Here is a 19,364-nt window from a genome sequence, read left to right on the forward strand (position 1 = left end):
TGGACATCTACTTGCTTGCTGTGATTTCCCAATTGCTCTCTACATGACTTTGTGTCAGCCATCTAAATAGGTCCCTTGGTAATTCTATGCGCTTAAAAATCTTTTGCTTAGCTGAACTTCAGCATTTCAGTGAGTCATATTTCATGTGTGCTATATGACCTCAGTGTTAAATTTCAAGTCACCCACAGTAAATTTTCAAGTCAAATTCATACCTTAGTTGCCTTTATTTTTATTTTTTTAACTTTTTATTTTATATTGGAGTATAGTAGATTAACAATGTTGTGTGAGTTTCAGGTGTACAACACAGTGATTCAGTTATACATATACATGTATCTATATTTTTTCAAATTAATTTCCTATTTAAGTTGTCACATATTATTGAGCAGAGTTCCCTCTGCTATACAGTAAGTCCTTGTTGGTTATTCATTTTAAATATAGCAGTGTGTATATGTCAATCCCCAAATCCCTAACTATTCACATCCCCTCACCAACCCCACTGGTAACCATAAGTTCATTCTGTAAGTTGGTGAGTGTGTTTCTATTTTGTAAATAAACTTCACTTGTATCATTTCTTTTTAGATTTCACATACAAATGATATCATATGATATTTCTTTCTCAATACACAGAAATCTGTTGCATTTCTATACTTTAACATTGAAAGGTCAGAAAGAGAAATTCAAGAAACAATCTCATTTACCATCACATCAAAAAGAATAAAACACCTACCTAAGGAGACAAAAGACCTGCACTGCAAAAACTATGAGATGCTGATGAAAGAAATGGAAGATGACACAAACAGATGGAAAGTTATACCATGTTCTTGGATTGGAAGAATGAGTATTGTCAAAATGACTATATTACCCAAGACAATCTACAGATTTAGTGCTATACCTATCAAATTTCCAATAGCATTTTTCACAAAATTAGAACAAAAAAATTTAAAATTTGTATGGAGACATAAAAGACCCTGAATAGCCAAAGTAATCTTGAGGAAGAAAAACAGAGCTGGAGGAATCATACTCCCTGACTTCAGACTATACTACAAAGCTACAGTCATCAAAACAATGAGATACTGACACAAAAATAGACACATAGATCAATGGCACAGGATAGAAAGCCCAGAAATATACCCACACACCTATGGTCAAGTAATCTATGACAAATGAGGCAAGACTATACAGTAGTGGAAAGATAGTCTCTTCAAATAGTGGTGCTGGGAAAACTGGAGAGCTACAGGTAAAAAAAAAAATGAATTAGAACATTCTTTAACACCATGCACAAAAATAAGCTCAAAATGGATTAAAGACCTAAATGTAAGACCAGATATTATAAAACTCCTAGAGGAAAACATAAGCAGAACACTCTCTGACAGAAATTGCAGCAAGATCTTTTTCAATCCATCTCCCAGAATAATGGAAATAAAAACAAAAACTAAAAAGCAAATGGGACCTAATTAAACCCAGAAGTTTCTGCACAGCAAAGGAAATCATAAACAAAACAAAAAGAGAACCCACAGAATGGGAGAAGATATTCCCAAATGATGTGACCAACAAGGGATTAGTCTCCAAAATTTACAAACAGCTCATTCAGCTGAATATCGTCAAAACAAACAACCCAATCCAAAAATGCACAGAAGATCTAAATAGGAATTTCTCTTAGTTGCTTTTAAATGATCTTTCCCTAACTTCAGATGACATCCTGTCAAGGAATACAGAATCACTTTAGTACTAGCTTAATGCTAAAAGCTGGAGTATAAATCCAATTTTAAGAAATAAACAGTGAAACACAATTCTCCCCAAAGCTAATTTGAAAAAGTTTGGGATGTCTATTATATGTATAGCACATTGGACTTCTCTAGCTTCTAATATAGTATGAATTACAATAACCCCCCCCCCATCTGAAGTTTCACTTTCCTTGGTTTCAGTTACCCTCAGTCAACCACAGCTGGAAAATATTAAATGGGAAATTCCAGAAATAAACAATTTATAAGTCTTAAATTGTACCCTGTTCTGAGTAATGTGATGAAATCTCACACCATCAAGCTCCGTCCTGCCCAGCATTCCAAACTTTTGACATCATCTGTTCCTGACATTCAACAATTGAAATTGTCATAACTCAGTGATCCAGGATCACTCAAAGCATGTGATCCTCCTTCTGACATAACTTCAGAAGGTCAATAATAGCTGTCATTCATCTCACTTCATCTTATCTTTCTTTTTTTTTTTTTTTTTTTTGCGGTATGCGGGCCTCTCACTGTTGGGGCCTCTCCCGTTGCGGAACACAGGCTCCGGACGCGCAGGCTCAGCGGCCATGACTCACGGGCCCAGCCGCTCCGCGGCATGTGGGATCTTCCCAGACCGGGGCACGAACCCCTGCCCCCTGCATCGGCAAGCGGACGTTCAACCACTGCGCCATCAGGGAAGCCCTCACTTCATCTTATCATGTAGGTATTTTATCACATCTTCACAAGAATAAGGGTGAGTATGGTAAAATAAGATCATTCAAGTGAGAGAGAGACCACGTCCAGATAACTTTTATTACAATTATTGTTATAATTGTTTTATTTTATTATGAATTATTGTTATTAATCTTGTACTATGCCTAATTTATAAGTTAAACTTTATCATAGGTAGGTATGCATAGGAAAAAAAAAACATAGTATATATGGGATTCGGCACCCACTGAATGTCTTGGAAAGTATTCCCTGGGGAAGGGGGACTACTATACATCAAAATAACAACAACAACAACAACAAATTCTTTTATATATTTGGAACAACTTTTTCTACTGCTATTCTTGAACAATTGTGGTTTTCACAATGCTTTCCCATCTAATCATCAATTAAGTTTGATTTAGTTAAAGAAGTATTTATTGAGTTTATTATGTACAACCTAGCTACTAGTGAAAATGTAAAAATCAGTAAAAAACACATTTCTTATTTATAAGGGCGTTATCTTACAATGGGAGAGTAAATACTTCTTCCCAAATAACTTTTTAAAAATAATACTGCAAAGGAGTACTATAGAGCTGTAAAAATGAATAAGGACTATATATGCAGCTGGAGAATGATATCCAAGGTATATTGTATAGCATGCTTTTGTTCATCTGATACACAGAAAAATGTGAATATATCTACATATGTTTATATTAAAAATGAGAAGAATTAACCCAAAGCTTAAATGGCATTATGTATGGGAGAGGAAGGAATAGTTGAGTGTAGAAATAGATGGGCTTCTGTTAATATATTTTGTTTTGTAAATTTATTTTTATAAAATATATTTCATATAACTATAAATCAAAATTAAATTCAAAAATCAATTTCTTAAAAATAGAAGCAATCAAAAAATCTACTTGAATGAGTTTGTGGCATAATTACACAGAAACCATCACAAAAGACTTTTAAAAACATTCATCCAACTATACATTCATGGGGAAAAGTACATTAAGAAAAAAAGAACTGCTCCCAACACATGTAAATTTTTTTTAATTTTCAGAAAAATATCGCTGGTAATAGTGTTAGTATTGTTATTTATTTTTCTTTAAAAAGTTATAAATAGTTTCTATCTTGTACATTTTTTCCTTAACAGCTTTATTGAGGTGTAATTTGCATATAATAAACTGTACACACTTAAAGTGCACAATTTGAAATTTTTTGATACATGAATATACCCGTGGAAACATCATCACAATCAAGAAAATGAACTCATCCATCCCCCCCCAAATTTCCTACAATTCCGTTTTAATCTCACTCACTCACACATGTCCAGACTCCCTACTCCAATCGCAAGCAAACACTGATCTGCTTATTATCACTACAGATAAGTTTGCATTTTCAAACATTTCTGATAAATTAAATCATACATTATACACTCTACATTTTGGGGGTTCCAAGGGAAAATAACTAGCTTCCTTCACTCAGCATAATTATTGTAAGCATATATGTTGTTGCAAGTATCAATTGTTTATTCATTTTTTTATTGTTAAGTAGTATTTTATTCTGTAGATACAACACAATTTATTTATCCATTCACCTGTTGTTGAACATTTAGGTTGCATCCAGTGTTTAGCTACTACAAAAAAAAAATCTATGAAAATTAATGCATGAGTTTTTGTTCAAATGCATGCTTTCTTTTCTCTTAAGTAAATACCTAGAGGTGGAATGACTGGGTCATTTGGTAGTTGTATATTTAACTTTTTAAGAAACTGACTACTTGCTTCTCAAAACAGCTATACATTTTATATTCCTACTAGCAGTGTAGATCAGTGTAGGATTATTCCTCCAAATCACCAACACTTGTCATGTTCAAACTTTTTGATTTTAGCCATTGTAATAAGGCATGCAGTAGTATCTCATTGCTGTTTTAATTAGCATTTCCCTAATGACTAATTCCCTTAGAAGATCTCTTCAGTGTCTCTGGTTGCTTTTGGCAGGGAGGTCTACAATATATTTAAGCACTTAAATGTAATGACCAACTCTTTTAACATAACTGTGCACAGTCTTAATACAATTAATATGGTTTAAAACAAAAATACAATGTCAGCAGATTTTGATTGCAACCATTTGCAAGGTTTTTTTGCCAAGTGTGATAATACAGAACACATCCATATAGATTAGTGCTGTAAAAAATGGCTGATCCTCCTGGTGGTGGATCCCATAGTTCCCATTTACCTTAGCTGGTGTCTGATGGAAACAGTGCAGATGTTCTGGGTCTTTTTTTCCTACATCTTTAAGAAGAAATAAAGACTTCCATTTCCACTCCATTTTACTGAATAAATCTATCCAATGCAAGGATATAGGAAAAATGAAAAAGGAAAGACAGTAATATAAAATAGGTAATGAGACTAAAGTGAGAAAGAAGATCATGAAAGACAGTAAAAGGAAGAGTAAATTAAAAGTTGTGATTGAAAATGGTGAAAATGGTAAACTAACACACCATTGTAAAGCAATTATACTCCAATAAAGATGTTTTTAAAATGGTAAATAAAATATGGAATAGTGACCACAATATAGAAAGGAGAAGTCCAAGAATGTGGGCATGAAACATTTTAAGAATCTAGTAGAGCCAATTGATGAGGATCCCTAGAGGAGAGTGGCCTGGCATAGAGAGAAGAGTGAGGTATGCCATGAAATCTATTCACATAACATCCGTGTGTACTTGAGTCAATTGCCAAAGCTCCTTGAGTTTCAGGTTTGCTTCTGAATAGGGATAATATCTTTCCTGGATGAGTGTTATGAGGATTTAGCAAAACACAACAAGGTATGTGGGAGATCTTGGTGTTGAATCTTTATGTTTCTTAATATATGCCAGATGATCTATTAAGGAAACTCGAGAGCTTAGAAAGAAATAAGAGAATCCATTAACAGAAAACTTTGAGTTGAAATGAGTTGGTCAAAAGCAGCCATTTATTCATGTCTTATAACATGATCTTACAAACATCATACAGAGCTGGCACAAAAGAACAGACACCATCTCATATACCATGCTTCCTCCCAAATCACTTCTATTAAGTTACAACATCAGAACAAATCCGTTACTGAGTTACACAGTTCTTCAAATATGGATACCTCCCCATTAGGGTGGTTAGATTCGCTAATCAGACAAACAATTAATTTACATGTTTAATACAGGGCAGAATGTGTAACAGAATTCAAGATATTCACACAGATATTGTAATACAATATAAAACAGTACAATTTTCAGAAGATGATATCACTATGTCCCTGCCTGTTTCAATTCCTTTCTAGTTTTTCTTCTTTCTTTTCTTAACAGCAGTTGCAAATAGTTTTACTAAACTTTTCACACCGAAAAACACTTTAACTTTTAAGAACTAAAAACTATTTACAAATTAGTTATTGTAATTTTGTAATTATTTGTTGTTGGTTTCACTGTTCCCCTAAAAAAAAATCACCCTCTTCCAACAACACTTTGCTTGGTACCGTCATTAACTTCTGGCAGCCCTGAAGGATAATTAGGGTTGACTTCTTACAATGTTTCAGAGCTCCAAAATATATTATATTACTTGACCCATGATACCAAATATACAAACATTAAAAGGCCATATGACTCCCCCAACCCATATACTGACTACAATTCATTTCACATTGCTTTCACAGAAATACTGAGTGGACCAAGATGCTATGAGTTGATTTTGTGATGGCATGAAGATGATGATTGGACAATATTCTTGTTTAATCCCCAAATCATCTTAAAGCACAAGAAGAGAGGTTGATTTCAATCTTTGTATATAGAGTGTAAAGCATTTTCTTTACATTAAGAATAGTCATAAAAAGCATGTATAAGGTTTTTTGAAAATGCATTGTCATAGATTTTACAAACACTGTGATATCAAACACATTCTCAAAAACTGCTAAAACACTGACACAAAACCTGACTCAAAATGTAAATTTTTCAGTAGACATCAGTTCTAACTTGCATATTTAAAATTCAACTGTACCTGAGTTTCACTCATACTTTTCTAAAAACTCAAATACAGTGACATTACCTCAAGTAAATTCTTTCCAAATAATCACAGGGTTTAATGGATTTTTAATGAATTTCAGAGCCCTAGCACTGGAAAGCAGTATAAGATACAGGTTTATAAACTGGTCAACAGACAACAGCTCAAGACAAATTAGCCTAGAAAAGATAGTGAAACATACTTGTGCTAACTTGACAGCCTAAATATATTATGTATGAACATATATAAAGTATATTAGGCTTGCCATGTAACTATTTTTTATTAGTTGTTTGGGTTAAGTAACACTTTCTATCCAGCAATGATTACAACTTCACAACTTTTTTGTCTTCATTTCTTTTCAAATAGTAGATTAGTCCTCGCTGTGGGAGAACAAGCTGAATGAAGACTTGTTTACCCATGCCCTTTCTGTGTTCAAGGGATAACCTTGAATGTACACTTGCATACTATATATATTTCCTATAAGAAAACGGCATTTCTAACTGGATTTCTCAATGAAGTTTATTTCTTTACCCACTAGCTAACTCAGTAACTTCACAAAACTATATAGGGCTTTCTTAGGCCACATTGACATTTGTCACAAGCAGTGAATAATTCAACACCATGGTTCTTATCTGAGATTATATTTTATTTTTGACTCACATGTAAACATAGAGAGGGGAAAGCATATTTCGGCTATAGTATTCTCAACTTAGCTCTTTGATAAAATGTTTTCTCATTTTGTTCACTTTTTTTTTCAACAAACCTAAGTTACCCTTCTTATGATAAAATTGTGTCAAATAATCACAGACCAAAAAGAAATAATCATATACTATTATATGCAGGACAACCATTTGCACATGACATAATTAATAAAATAATCTAGAGAACATTTCTTTAATATCTTTGGGTTTAAAGAAAAATTGATTTCTCCAGTTGATGAACAATGGATGAATTTTCACAAGAGAAGACCTGCTTTTCATTTCTAAATCCTAACAACCACATTGACTTCCAGTGACATGTTCCAATGAGATCATCACCACAGCCGTAACTCGGGACTGCAGAACAGTATTCCTAAAAAGCTTGGCTACTCTTATTTATATAACTGGTAACTTGCAGGGGAAATTGAATATCTTATGAAAATTTATCCAACTTCTCTAATAAAGAGTAAATTATCATGATACACATTTACAGTTACTTTCTGGTCTGATAATTCTATCCATTTCTAACAACAACAACAAAAAAGCTTTCACAAGCTTGCAATCATGTATCAGAAAAAAAAAGAAAGAAAATTTCTCCTTGCCTAGTAAAAATCATCAAGTTCCAACTCATCACGGCTAGGATGCTAACCATCACAGAGCACATGCCACTTGGCAATTTGTCTCCTGGGATAGTCACAAATCTCCTTCCAGTGCTCTCCACTGGCTCCTTCTGCTGCTGCTCCCAGGACCAATCGCCCAATCACCTCATTTCGGGATCCCCTTTCAGAATCCAAAACCAGAAATTCAACACTTATCTCTTCAAGACCCTCACAGGGAATGTCAAAGACAAACAGTTCATTGAACACTGCATTGGGGGTGCATTTCTTCACATGAGTCTTCTTTTTGGAGATTCTCTTTTTGGCATGGTACAGGTTCACTTTGACATAAGGATCTGTAATGGGAAACAACACACATTGTACTGACAAAACTTGGCGGGAAAGCTGATCTCAAGATAATGGTGCCTTAGAGATGCTAATAAAATGTGATTATAAGGAATATGAGTCAGAACAAAGTGAAAACATGGATAAAGCTTGGCTTATCTATTGTCAATAAATTGAAAATAAGTAAGAATGTACAACATAAGAGATAGTGGAGGACGGGAAAGAACTGTAATGGAAGGATGAAGAGATAGCATAAAGGGGAAGAAAATAGAATGTTCTAATGACACATTCTGATTACTAATAATTCATTCCAGAGAATGGAATACAAGGAAAAAATATTACACAACATCTATCCTTACTGAGTTGTATGACTTTGGATAAATCTCACTAATTCTCTGAGCATGGGCTGCTTTCTCTTTTGAATGGGGGAATGGGCATTTAGAATTCACGATGGCAATGCCTTTTTTGGCTTTAATTTTTTTTGTCGTTCTTTAACCACTTGCTGTATTTGTTTCCTGTTACCCAGTATTGATGTTTCCTGTGTCACCTGTATTCTGTGAATTTTAAGATAATACTACTTTATCACACATTTAATTATATTATTTTGCCCTTTTCTGGTTGCATGAGTTCATTTTAACTTCCTAACCTAAATCTTTGAGACCACGTTTTTAACCTCCATTATCTAATAATAAAACTACAATTAATTATAGCACTGGATGATATTTAATGAAATATATATTTCCAGACCTCATAATCCCCTTCAAGGTAAGTACTATTATATCCAGCTTGTATAGAGTTTAAGAAACATACCCAATGTTACGATGCTAAGAAATGGAAGGGTTAGGATTTGAACTCAGATCGTTTTAAACCATAGGTCATGTGCTCTTTCTCATTGTACTATACAGAATTTTTTTTTGTAAAAATTAGTCACAAAACTAAAAACTAATTCTTAAAGCAGACACCAGAGACATAAGGAATTAAAGGAAAGATAAAAATAATAGAAATGTAAGGGTAGGCAGGCTCATTAATTTTAAAATAGTAAAATTAAGAACTTTTCCTAAACCTTAATTTTATTTCCATCATTGTGTTTTTGGCAATGGCCTCACTTCTGCATTTATCACTGCTTTCTGCTTTGACTCCATTCAGTCAGACATCTATGACATACTAGCTTTGTATTGGATCTTAGAACTATGCAGTTTTCTTCTTGATAATGGCCTTGGCTCACATTTTTATTCCATAAAATGAGAAACAGAAAAACAATCACATAATTTGTGATTGTGAATAAAAGGTGAATCTAAATCATAGTCCAATGTTAGTTGTTAACTATTTTGCCCAATATATTGCTCATTTCTACACTGAGCGTGAGTTTTTCAAAAACATTCTTACCTGAAAGTCCAGATACATCAGATTTAGGCAGGTGCCGAGCTTTTAAAACAACCACAGTGAGAGTATTTGTGATGGACTGATAGCAGAGAGAGATCAGTAACTCACCACGTCCTGAAGACTTCTAAACAAAGAGAGATATGAGATAAATAATGTTTTTATTATTCTTTAGTGTTGAAATTTATACTTATATTAATTTTAAAGCACTATAATAACATTGTTATTTAACTGTAATTTTCCTAGTTATTTTACTTTAATATGCTAAAGAATCAAAGAGTAACTAAAAGCTTTTGTGCAGTACCATCACCTTCTAAAACAACTACCTGCCATCTTGTGGTCTTTTTAGGTACTACAGAGTGTTAAAATTCGTAAGGAGTTAGCCACGCCCATTACTAGAAATGTTTTAAAGGGGGATTTTAAAATATATCTTACACAGAGGTACTTTTAGTTTTTGCTTTTTAATTAACTCTCCACTTTTTGAAGTTATTAATGGTAATGAAAATTATCTAATTATTTGAATGGATCTGTATATTGTAAAGTGACTCAAGTTTGATTTGATTTCAGATTCTTTAGCACAGACGTTATTAGAATTTCAGAAAACTTGAAATTTAGTCTGACACCCATCACTCTCTTAGCCCAGAGGACTGATGGAGTTAAAATTCTCTTCTCCCACCCCACCCAGAGTCCTCCTTTAATCCAAGGAATGAATTAAGTATTGGAGAGAATTGATTCAGAATAGTTAATGCTTTGTCTCTGAACAGTATCATAGGGTTTTTCTTTGCATAATACTTAGATCTTATTTTTACTTTAACATTAGATAAGATGACCAAGAACTCAAAGTACAAGTTCTAACTGAAAGTAACAAGAAGTAAACTTGGTATAACTAAGAATGATGGTTGCCCAGAGCTCCTAAAGCTTCAATATGTATTTATATAAAAGCTGACATGGGGTAACTGTATGAATAAGCACTCCAAGAAGAATAAGAGTAGTGAACAAATCTTTATTCCCACTGTGCCACTAAACAGTTAGATGACTCAAACTACTTAATATTTCTGGATCTTGACTTTCATTAAATTCAACAGAAAAAGGTAAGGCTGTGGTCAAAACAAACTTTAGGGTATTCTATAGAATTATGCGTTATAGACACCAGTTATTCTGAAATACCACAACTGGAATCAAATGAGCTCCATATTTAAAGGGAAAATACATTTAAATTTGATTAATTGATGTCTTATCGTTTTCTAATAATTCCAGAACTACCAAAGTAGCATAACTGCAAAGGCAGAGTAACTCACTTCCTGTTATACAACATATAGGTGAATATTTGTAATTCAATATAATGAGATATCTCTTCCTTAAAAAGCAATTCTATGAAGAGTCACTAGAACTTCAAACACTCAAAATGAACTGACTTAATTTTCAATTTGAATTTGAATTTCAAATTCAATTATGTTGACATTGAAATATATTTTTAACTTTCTTATGAAAAAGAGATATTTGTCTGCATTTTAGTGGTAATCTTAGTCAACATACTTGTGACAGAAATTAATAAAAATATTTATATAAATGATATTTAAATAAATCCATAAAGGGTTCCTATTTATTTTATATCATTAAGATAATTTATGCATTTCAGATGTGGGTTAAAATTTCTTTCATCTACTCTATCCCCCTGCTCCTCATTTGATTATGATTAATAATAGTTAAACATAGTAAAGATGATATGTATGACATCATTTTAATAAAAATCCCCTAGATACAAAAAAGCTACAGAAAATATTGTTTATAAATATGTTAAGCACTAAAAGTGAATTACCCTAACATTTCTCTTGATAATCTCTCTGTTCATTAACATTTTTCCATCAGTTAATTCAATTCCTGTGAGAGGAAAAAGGACTTCTCCAATTATATCATCTCTTGAAAACCTGTCAAAACTCAAGATTGTGAAGTGCAAGGCCAACTCTTGGATCTGGGTGTAGGGTATTCCATAGAATGTAAAGGTCTCATCAAAAGCTGGGTCCAAGGTCTTTCTCAGAACTCTGGTTTTCACTTTATGCTTCTTCTCTGGGAGAATCATCAGTTTGATGTATGGATCAGAGGTCATCGACAGCTCATCCATGGCTGGCAAGCCACGGGCTTCTTTAATATTTACCACAAATGCTTTCTTCTCAAAGTTATACTCTAAGGAGAAGAAGAGGGTTCCCAGCTTCTCTTGTTTCTCATCTGAAGTAAGAGAAGTGCTGGACTTTAAGCTATCAGGGGAAACTGCCTCTTTTTCCCCTTCTGAAAAGAGCTTTGGGGTCACATTCTCCAGGTCAGAAGGACTGCCAGCTTTGAGGTTTGTTTTGGGAAAATTGCCATTTAGATCTCTCTTCTCAAGATCAAGATGCAAAGAATTCTTTGGCCCAGCTGGTTTATTCTTTACTTCATTTTTCTCATCTGCTCCAAACTTCTTTTTGCTGTTTAGGTTTTCAGGATAAATATCAACTCCCTTTAGCACATGCACAAACTTATATGGAGGAGTCTTGCTAGATTTGGATGATTTTCTCTGACAGCAGATCCATGCAAACAGAGAGACTGTGAAGACCAGGCCAAATGCACTGAAGATCCCCACCACTGTGGGGATTTCATCTGAAAAATCAAATGACCAATAACATGCATTAATTGGGCAGAGTTTGAGACACCCTATTTGAAAAGCATCCTAAAGCTGGCAGTTGCTTGAATTATGTACCTATTTCATGTCACTTTCAAGAATAAACACATATGTAACACATAAAGAATAAATACAGTATGATAGAAAATCCTTCATTGTAGTAATTTTTCACAAATAAAATGAAAAGATGAAACTGGGCCTGGGCCAGGGTTGGGAGAATGCTAAATGACCCTGACCTACCTTCGTTTTCTCAGATACCATGAGTCAACTACAGCATGGTGAGTCAGTACAAATTTCATTATGTTTTCATTGACATTTTCAGGGTTTCCAGAAGCATCAATTCTTACTATGTAGCTTTAAGTGCATATTATTCAAATACTGACAGAAATTATGGAAAATTACCTGCAGTTGTCACAAAGTCATTAATAATTTCTATCCAAATTAAAGAACAGTGGTAAAAGAAATGTACAAATATTAGGGAAAAAAGAACAAAATTATGAACAGTTTATTAATAGTATACAACTTATAAGACTACAAACTCATAGGCTGACCCAAAATTCTTCAAACACTGAATCATTCAAAGTACAAATTAATACCTAAATAGAATAAAACCCAAACAATGGTTATAAATGAATTATCATCTTTAACATGTAATGAGAAGAGTGCGTAGAGGTAATTTAGAGTTCAATTTTATCCATAACTGATTTTTTCCTAGCACATTTCCACATGGCAAATGGCAATCAAATTGAAACTGGCATTTGTTCCTTGAATGCGGGCACGTTAAATTACTGACATTAGGTAACACTGATTATGCATGAAGCTCATCATGTTCCATATGTAAGTATATTCTCCAACAAATAATAAGTAACACTGTGTAAGTAAAAGCAGTATTACTATATCTGGACACAATGCATCAGTTGAGTCAATGTTTAATATAATCAAAACTAATATAATTAATGTAATAATATCTGCCTTTAGCTCCATTCCAGTCTATGTTTTAATCCCAAATAATGAATAATAAAGTTAAAAGTTCCAGTCATGAAAGGGTTAAGGCTTGTTTAACTAACCTTGAAGGAACAATCTTTTGTTTCTCCTCTCCCCAATCCTCCAAACTTCTGCCTATCTACTTCATAATCGCAAAACTGAACTCAAATAATATAAGATTAAGAAATGACAAGAGCAAAAATGCCTAAGAAGATAAAAAGCAAATACAACAATAAAAAATTCTGTAGTTTAATTATATCAAAGAACTGAATTGTGTAGAGGTGAACTTTGAATTTCCCAGATAGAAAAAACAAGGAATGCCACAGAAGAAGAATGAGGTGAGAGCTAAAAATCATCAGTTAAACTTAGTACCAGCTTTTCAATTTTTCCTTCTTTTTAAGTCTTTGTGGGGAGAAGAAAAAGAAAAAAAAAATAACACTCCTGGACTACCTAATAATCCAAGGCCAGGGAGCTAAAGCAAAGTCATGAACTATTCTTGATTCTTTAGTCAATGCAGGAAGAATAATTTTTTTAAAAAGGAATAGAAAACAAATTTTTTCCTAAATAAACAATGTCAACACTAGAACATATTTTTAACTAGCATAGCCTCTGAAAATCCCTCAGTATTCAAATATTTTTCTGATTTTCAAATCAGAAATTGGGAATACATATCATATCACAACAATATAAACTCAAACGCTCAAATGGACAACTGTGAAAGAAATTCATTTCTGAATATAATATCACAAATTTTCTGTATTTAATATTCATGTCAAATGGCAAAATATTCAATATAATACAGAAGTGCTCACCTACTCCCTGTGTATTCTCTACTGTTAAGGTCCTAAGCTTTTGAGAGCAAAGATCTCAGTCATTTCACTCAGTTCCATAACAAACTTCTAAAAATTCCCTGATATTTCCAAATATATGTAAAGTAAAACTCAAATCTCTTGCCTTTGGAATATAATGGGACCTAAAAATACTACTTTTCTATTTGAAGAAGTACATCTGATTTTTTCTCCTTTTCTTTTTTACTGAAAAAGAGGAGAGTAATGGTGCTAGAAATCTGTTATAGGAAAAAGGAAATTGAACATGAAAATATAAGCCCTAAGTATAGTTTCCAGTATCTTTTAGCTAACCGACTTGCAACATTTCCCTTATTTCTCTGGGCTCCTGTTACCTCACCTGTGAAATGGAATGGGCTCAGCTAGTTAATTTTGAATATCCCTTTAACCCTAGTATCATAGGATTCTGTGTCTTTCGCTAGCAAAATATTTCAAGGATACAAGAAAAACGTAGCAGAGAAAAAAAAATACACTCTGCAATAAAGTATACATTCTAAATGCCCAATGTTCAAGTTATTTTATGCCAAGATAAAACCCTTATGTAATCACAGAAACATCTGGCTTCCCCCAATAAGATAAATAAAGGTTTACGTACACATAGAAATCACCTGCAGAATTAATGACACCAACAAGCAAACAGACCTGTTTACTTAGCGCGTGCTGCAATTTACAGGGCTACCTGAATGATTAGGAACTTCTTGGATGTAAAATCGCCCTGGCAGAAAGCAATTTTAAGGAGAAAGATAACAAGGAAGGGAGAAACCACAGAGATATTGCCCTTTTACAGTTCTCATTTTCCTACCTGGGAAATCTGTGTTCAACATCCCGCGAACACACACACACACGCACACGCGCGCGCACACACACACATATAAACACAACACATCACCCCAGAGTATTTAAGGAACAACCGCAGTTATAAGCGGAGTAACTTGCTTACCAAATTCTTCCCGGCTGGTAGCGATCGGAGCCATTTTTTGCTGCGTATTCTGTCCGAGGTGCTGAACGGAAACTCCCTATCTTGGTTCACTTGCCTGGATGTGAAGCGACAGGGCTTTTCCTAATGCTGAAAACAACGGCGCAAAGCTCAGGGAACCTAAGCCTGGAACAGGGAGGAGGCAAAGAGGGAGGTCCACTCGCCCTCGCACAGTGATTTGCCACCCCTCTTCCTGTTTTGCCTCTTCAGAGACGCTTGTCTCTGAGACTCTAGAGGTGGTTGAAACCCGAATTGACGCAATCCTGACGCTACAGGGTTGAAATCAGCACCTCCCTCCTCCAAGCCTCTCCTCTACCCTTCATTCTTTCTTCTTCCCTTTCCTCCTGAGAATTCAACACACATTCATCAATTATTTTAACTGTTGGACTACGTTTGCTATTCCGTGAGGGCTCAGAGGTACATAAATATGTCTTGAAACTCATCAATGTCAATTCCTGATATAAAATCTGATCATCTAGATCAGTAAAAATGTGTCTGTGTTATCAGAATAATATATTTTACAGAGGCGATTTGAGGAAAGAGTAAAAAGAGAGAAATTTCTGCATCAGTGATCCACTGTAAAATGCAAATCTATATTTTCTTGCTATTTAAAATTTTGTTTGATATATTATACTTATATTAGAAAAAAAAAACTCCCTGCACATTGATCCATTTGAAATAAGATAACAGTTTTCCTATCATTATCACTTGTTTTCTAATAAATTATTAGTCTAAACGTTTTGTTGATTCTGTTGCTCAATCTGTCTCTTAGCTCTCTTCCATTAATATCTGACATTGGGTCATTTAAAGTACTTAGGGACAGATGGGAATAATCCTTTCTGTATTCCAACTCACAGTTTTGACTTTTACATATAATGAGATTGTTTTTGGAATGCCACTTCTGGTTAAAAGTCTAATATGTTTGTGCAAAATAGTTACAAGAATCATACCAAAATCTAAAATGACATTGATAATTATTGGTTATTTTCAAAGGAAAACATATATTTTTCTGAACTGATGATATTCCCAGGGTTGAGGAACTAGGAAAATATGGTGTCAGATTCTGATTAATTTTAGTCTGAAGAGTGTGACTTTTTAAAACAAGCATTAGCAATTTTCCAGAGAAGAGAACTGAGGTTGTAACTTCAACTTTCAATTATTGGTCCACAAAGAATTCCTCTTCTCTGGAGCTCAGTGAGCAAATGACATTCAGTGTGTGCTGGGATGGGGGAAGAATGGGTATGGGGTGAGCCCAGAAAGATACTGTACAAGTGACAGTTTCCTGCATACTGGCAAGCAGCTGCTCTGAACGTCAGGACTGTGTCTGGGGAGAAATTGGCTTCAGTCTTTTACATCATGGAAAATTTTATAAACCTAAATCCCTCTTCTTTCCCTTTCTACTCACTCCCACATACTTGGCATTTTAACATTATTCTAACAGATTTTTTCTTTAGCTTATATCTTCCTGCTATGAAAACATACAAACTAACTCACTGTGTTCAATTTTTCCATTGGCAAAATCTGTGTTTTCTGTCCTCATCTTTCCATTTAATTCAGATTACTTGCTTTCTTGATTTTGCATGCACTGGTGAGATTGCCCCTATGAATAAATATCCATTAGACAGATGAAAGAGAGAGTGGCATTTTTGTGTGATATGTATCACAGGTAAACAAAATATATCGTGTGAGGTTTACTAAAATATATTTTCTAGCTAAGTTATTGCTACATACGGTTATACTCACTTGTAGACATAAGTACCTTATATATGTGTTCTATATAAATTAATGTCTCATTAATTTTACCTTCAGGTGGTAAAATTCTATCATCTAAAACCTCTCTAGATTGTTTAAACTCTGTTTCTACAGAACCCCACCTTACCCTTGACTGTCTCATTTCTGAGGACACATTGTGATAAAATTTCCTCTTGCCCAGAGCTAATGCTATTATGGATATAGTAACCCTTTCATTGTTTGCTTTAAAAGCAAACTGAAAATAAATATTATTAATTAAAATGTCAGATGTTTCCTTCATTTTCATATGATGCATAGCATATTATTCATTTTTAAGCTCTTTAGACAAACTTCCAGCAGCACCAGATGAGGAGTGGGAAGTTGACCCAACGTAGAGGAAAAAAAAACCTGTAAGTTTCCTGTGATTGAGATTCACACCCTACCACTGTATTACATTCTCTTTGGATCCAGCAAACAAGTAATCAATTCGCTGACGTAAACAATACCACTCTTGCAGCATTGATTTGGGAGGAGGGGTAGTTGCTAGGTAACCACCTTATTGCCACCCAAAACACACAGTCTCAAGCAAGTTCCTGCCCTGGGAAACAAACGCATCTGTACAAGTGGCATTGTTTACTTCAAAGTGATTCTTTGACTGTTGAAGTGCTTCAGCGTTTACCTTGTTTTATTTCTGATTGCAAATATGTATAGATATTTTGAGAAACAATGAGCAGAACACTCGAATTCAATTTGGCCTTAAGAAATCCAGTTGATTTTAGAGATTATTGTTAAATAATTACATGATTATTTTTATTCATTTTACTTATTTTTCTTATTTCTATTTAATATATAGTTTAATTTGTAAACTTTATTTTATGGTTTATTAATTATATAATTTTGTCTATATTTTCTCAATTTCTTTCCTTAAAAATATTATTGGTGGATGTATTTAGAACTTCCTGCTAAGCAAAATAAAATTTCAAAAAGTTTTGAAAATGTTTCAATGATCTTCAGTATTCAGTAATCTTTAGTAATACCCAGGTTAGTAATACAAAGGCATTTTACTGGTCTGCAGGTAGAGTAGAATGAAGTATATGATAATGGATAATGGATAATTTTCTTAATGTTCCATATCATTCTATTAAGAATGCTAGCTCTAATGTTAAAGGAATAGGTTTGTATCACAAGCATACCCAAGTCAAAATTCTACAAGACAAATCCTTTCCCAATTGGTATGACAGAAATCCCTTCACATGCACAAGTTCTATATTTGTTTTTCTTCAAACTATTCAGCACTTACTATGTACCAAGCTAAATTGGGCTCTGATGGCTCATGAGTGAAAAACTCATTAGTTAAAAAAAAAAAGCCAATAAACTTTATTCCTTTCTTCTTTTCTTCTTTCAACACATCCTTATGAAATATGTAATACCTCCTAGGTTTTACCTAAGTAGGGGATTTATGCTGGTCAAGATGATAAAAATGATCCTTGTCATCATGGAGCTTACAGACCATAGAGAAAATAGACAGCCCTTCCTTTAGAACTGGGCAGAAACTTTTCAGATCATAATTGTAATCATATTTCTTTTACTTGGTACTTCCTACCAAACTTGGTCAGCACTGTTCCACAGCCATCACTCTCTATCCCATTCAGTCTGTCTTTATTGATCTTGTTCTTCATAACTGTAGATTCATTATGATACACTCAGATTGCATTCTTCCTTATCCTATGAACTGTCCACATCTTTTCTCCCATTTAAGAGAGTTTCATTTATACTATGAAGTTTCTGACTTACCAGCACTCATGGATCTATTCTGATTTAAATTTTTATAACACTATCTCTAGTGAAGTCCTTTAATTCAGCTTGACATATCCTTGGTTACATGCCAAGAATTCCCAGAAAGGTAAACCAGAGGCCTCCACTAATTCTCCCCTCAAATATTCCACAAGTTTCACATTTGTTCATGATCTTGGCACCAATTTTTTCATATCTCTTGGCTTAATTTTATTTTTACACTCCAGGCCTGTTTTTAGGTTGTGGTCTTTCAAGCAAGTTCTCCAGTTGTTGGATATTGGTTCTTCAACAAGAATTTGACCTGGAGCCATGCTAGAAGTTTATCCTGTTTCCATTTAATTTAAAGGTATTTCTTGCAAGCTCCTCACAACACATCCATCTTCCCTATTCCAATCTATTACTAAGTGAGACTTCTCTTAGCCTTCTTCCAACAATAAACATATATATTACCTTAAAAAGCAGCAATAACATTCATCTGACATCTCAATAGATATGAGAGAAGTCTGAAGACAATTGAATAACTCTAAAATGATAAAAGAGAACCGTCAATCTAGAAATTTATCCTAGCAAAAATCAAAATGAAAGAAAGAAATTTCTAGAAAAGCAGAAGACGAGAGTATTTATTGCCAGCAAATGTTAACTAAGTGAAGGAAAATGATCACAGACCAAAACACTGAAATGCAGAATAAAACAAAGAACACAGAAAGGGTTAATATGTGTCTAAGTATAAATGAATATTAACTGTTTAAAAGAAAAAAAACGTATTGTGATATACAAAATATATGTAGAATTGTAATGTATGGCTAACAATGTTTCAAAGATTAAAAGAGAGTAAGTTGAGTTCTCATGTTTTAAATCTTGGAAATGGTAATAGTAATAATTTATATTTAACTTTTAAT

At 33.7% G+C, this 19,364-nt stretch overlaps 1 protein-coding gene across 1 annotated transcript; it reads right to left on the reverse strand.

Annotated features, from left to right (window-relative positions):
* Window positions 1-7,802: 7,802 nt before the first annotated feature.
* SYT4 (synaptotagmin 4) lies at window positions 7,803-14,938 on the reverse strand. Its single transcript, XM_060119476.1, has 4 exons — window positions 14,905-14,938; window positions 11,299-12,113; window positions 9,486-9,606; window positions 7,803-8,110 (listed from the first exon to the last, which is right to left on the reverse strand). The coding sequence occupies exons 1-4, from the start codon at window positions 14,936-14,938 to the stop codon at window positions 7,803-7,805; spliced, it is 1,278 nt and encodes a 425-aa protein (XP_059975459.1).
* Window positions 14,939-19,364: the final 4,426 nt, after the last annotated feature.

The sequence above is a fragment of the Mesoplodon densirostris genome, chromosome 15 (genome assembly GCF_025265405.1).
Source record: "Mesoplodon densirostris isolate mMesDen1 chromosome 15, mMesDen1 primary haplotype, whole genome shotgun sequence".
Taxonomy (NCBI): Eukaryota; Metazoa; Chordata; class Mammalia; order Artiodactyla; family Ziphiidae; genus Mesoplodon; species Mesoplodon densirostris.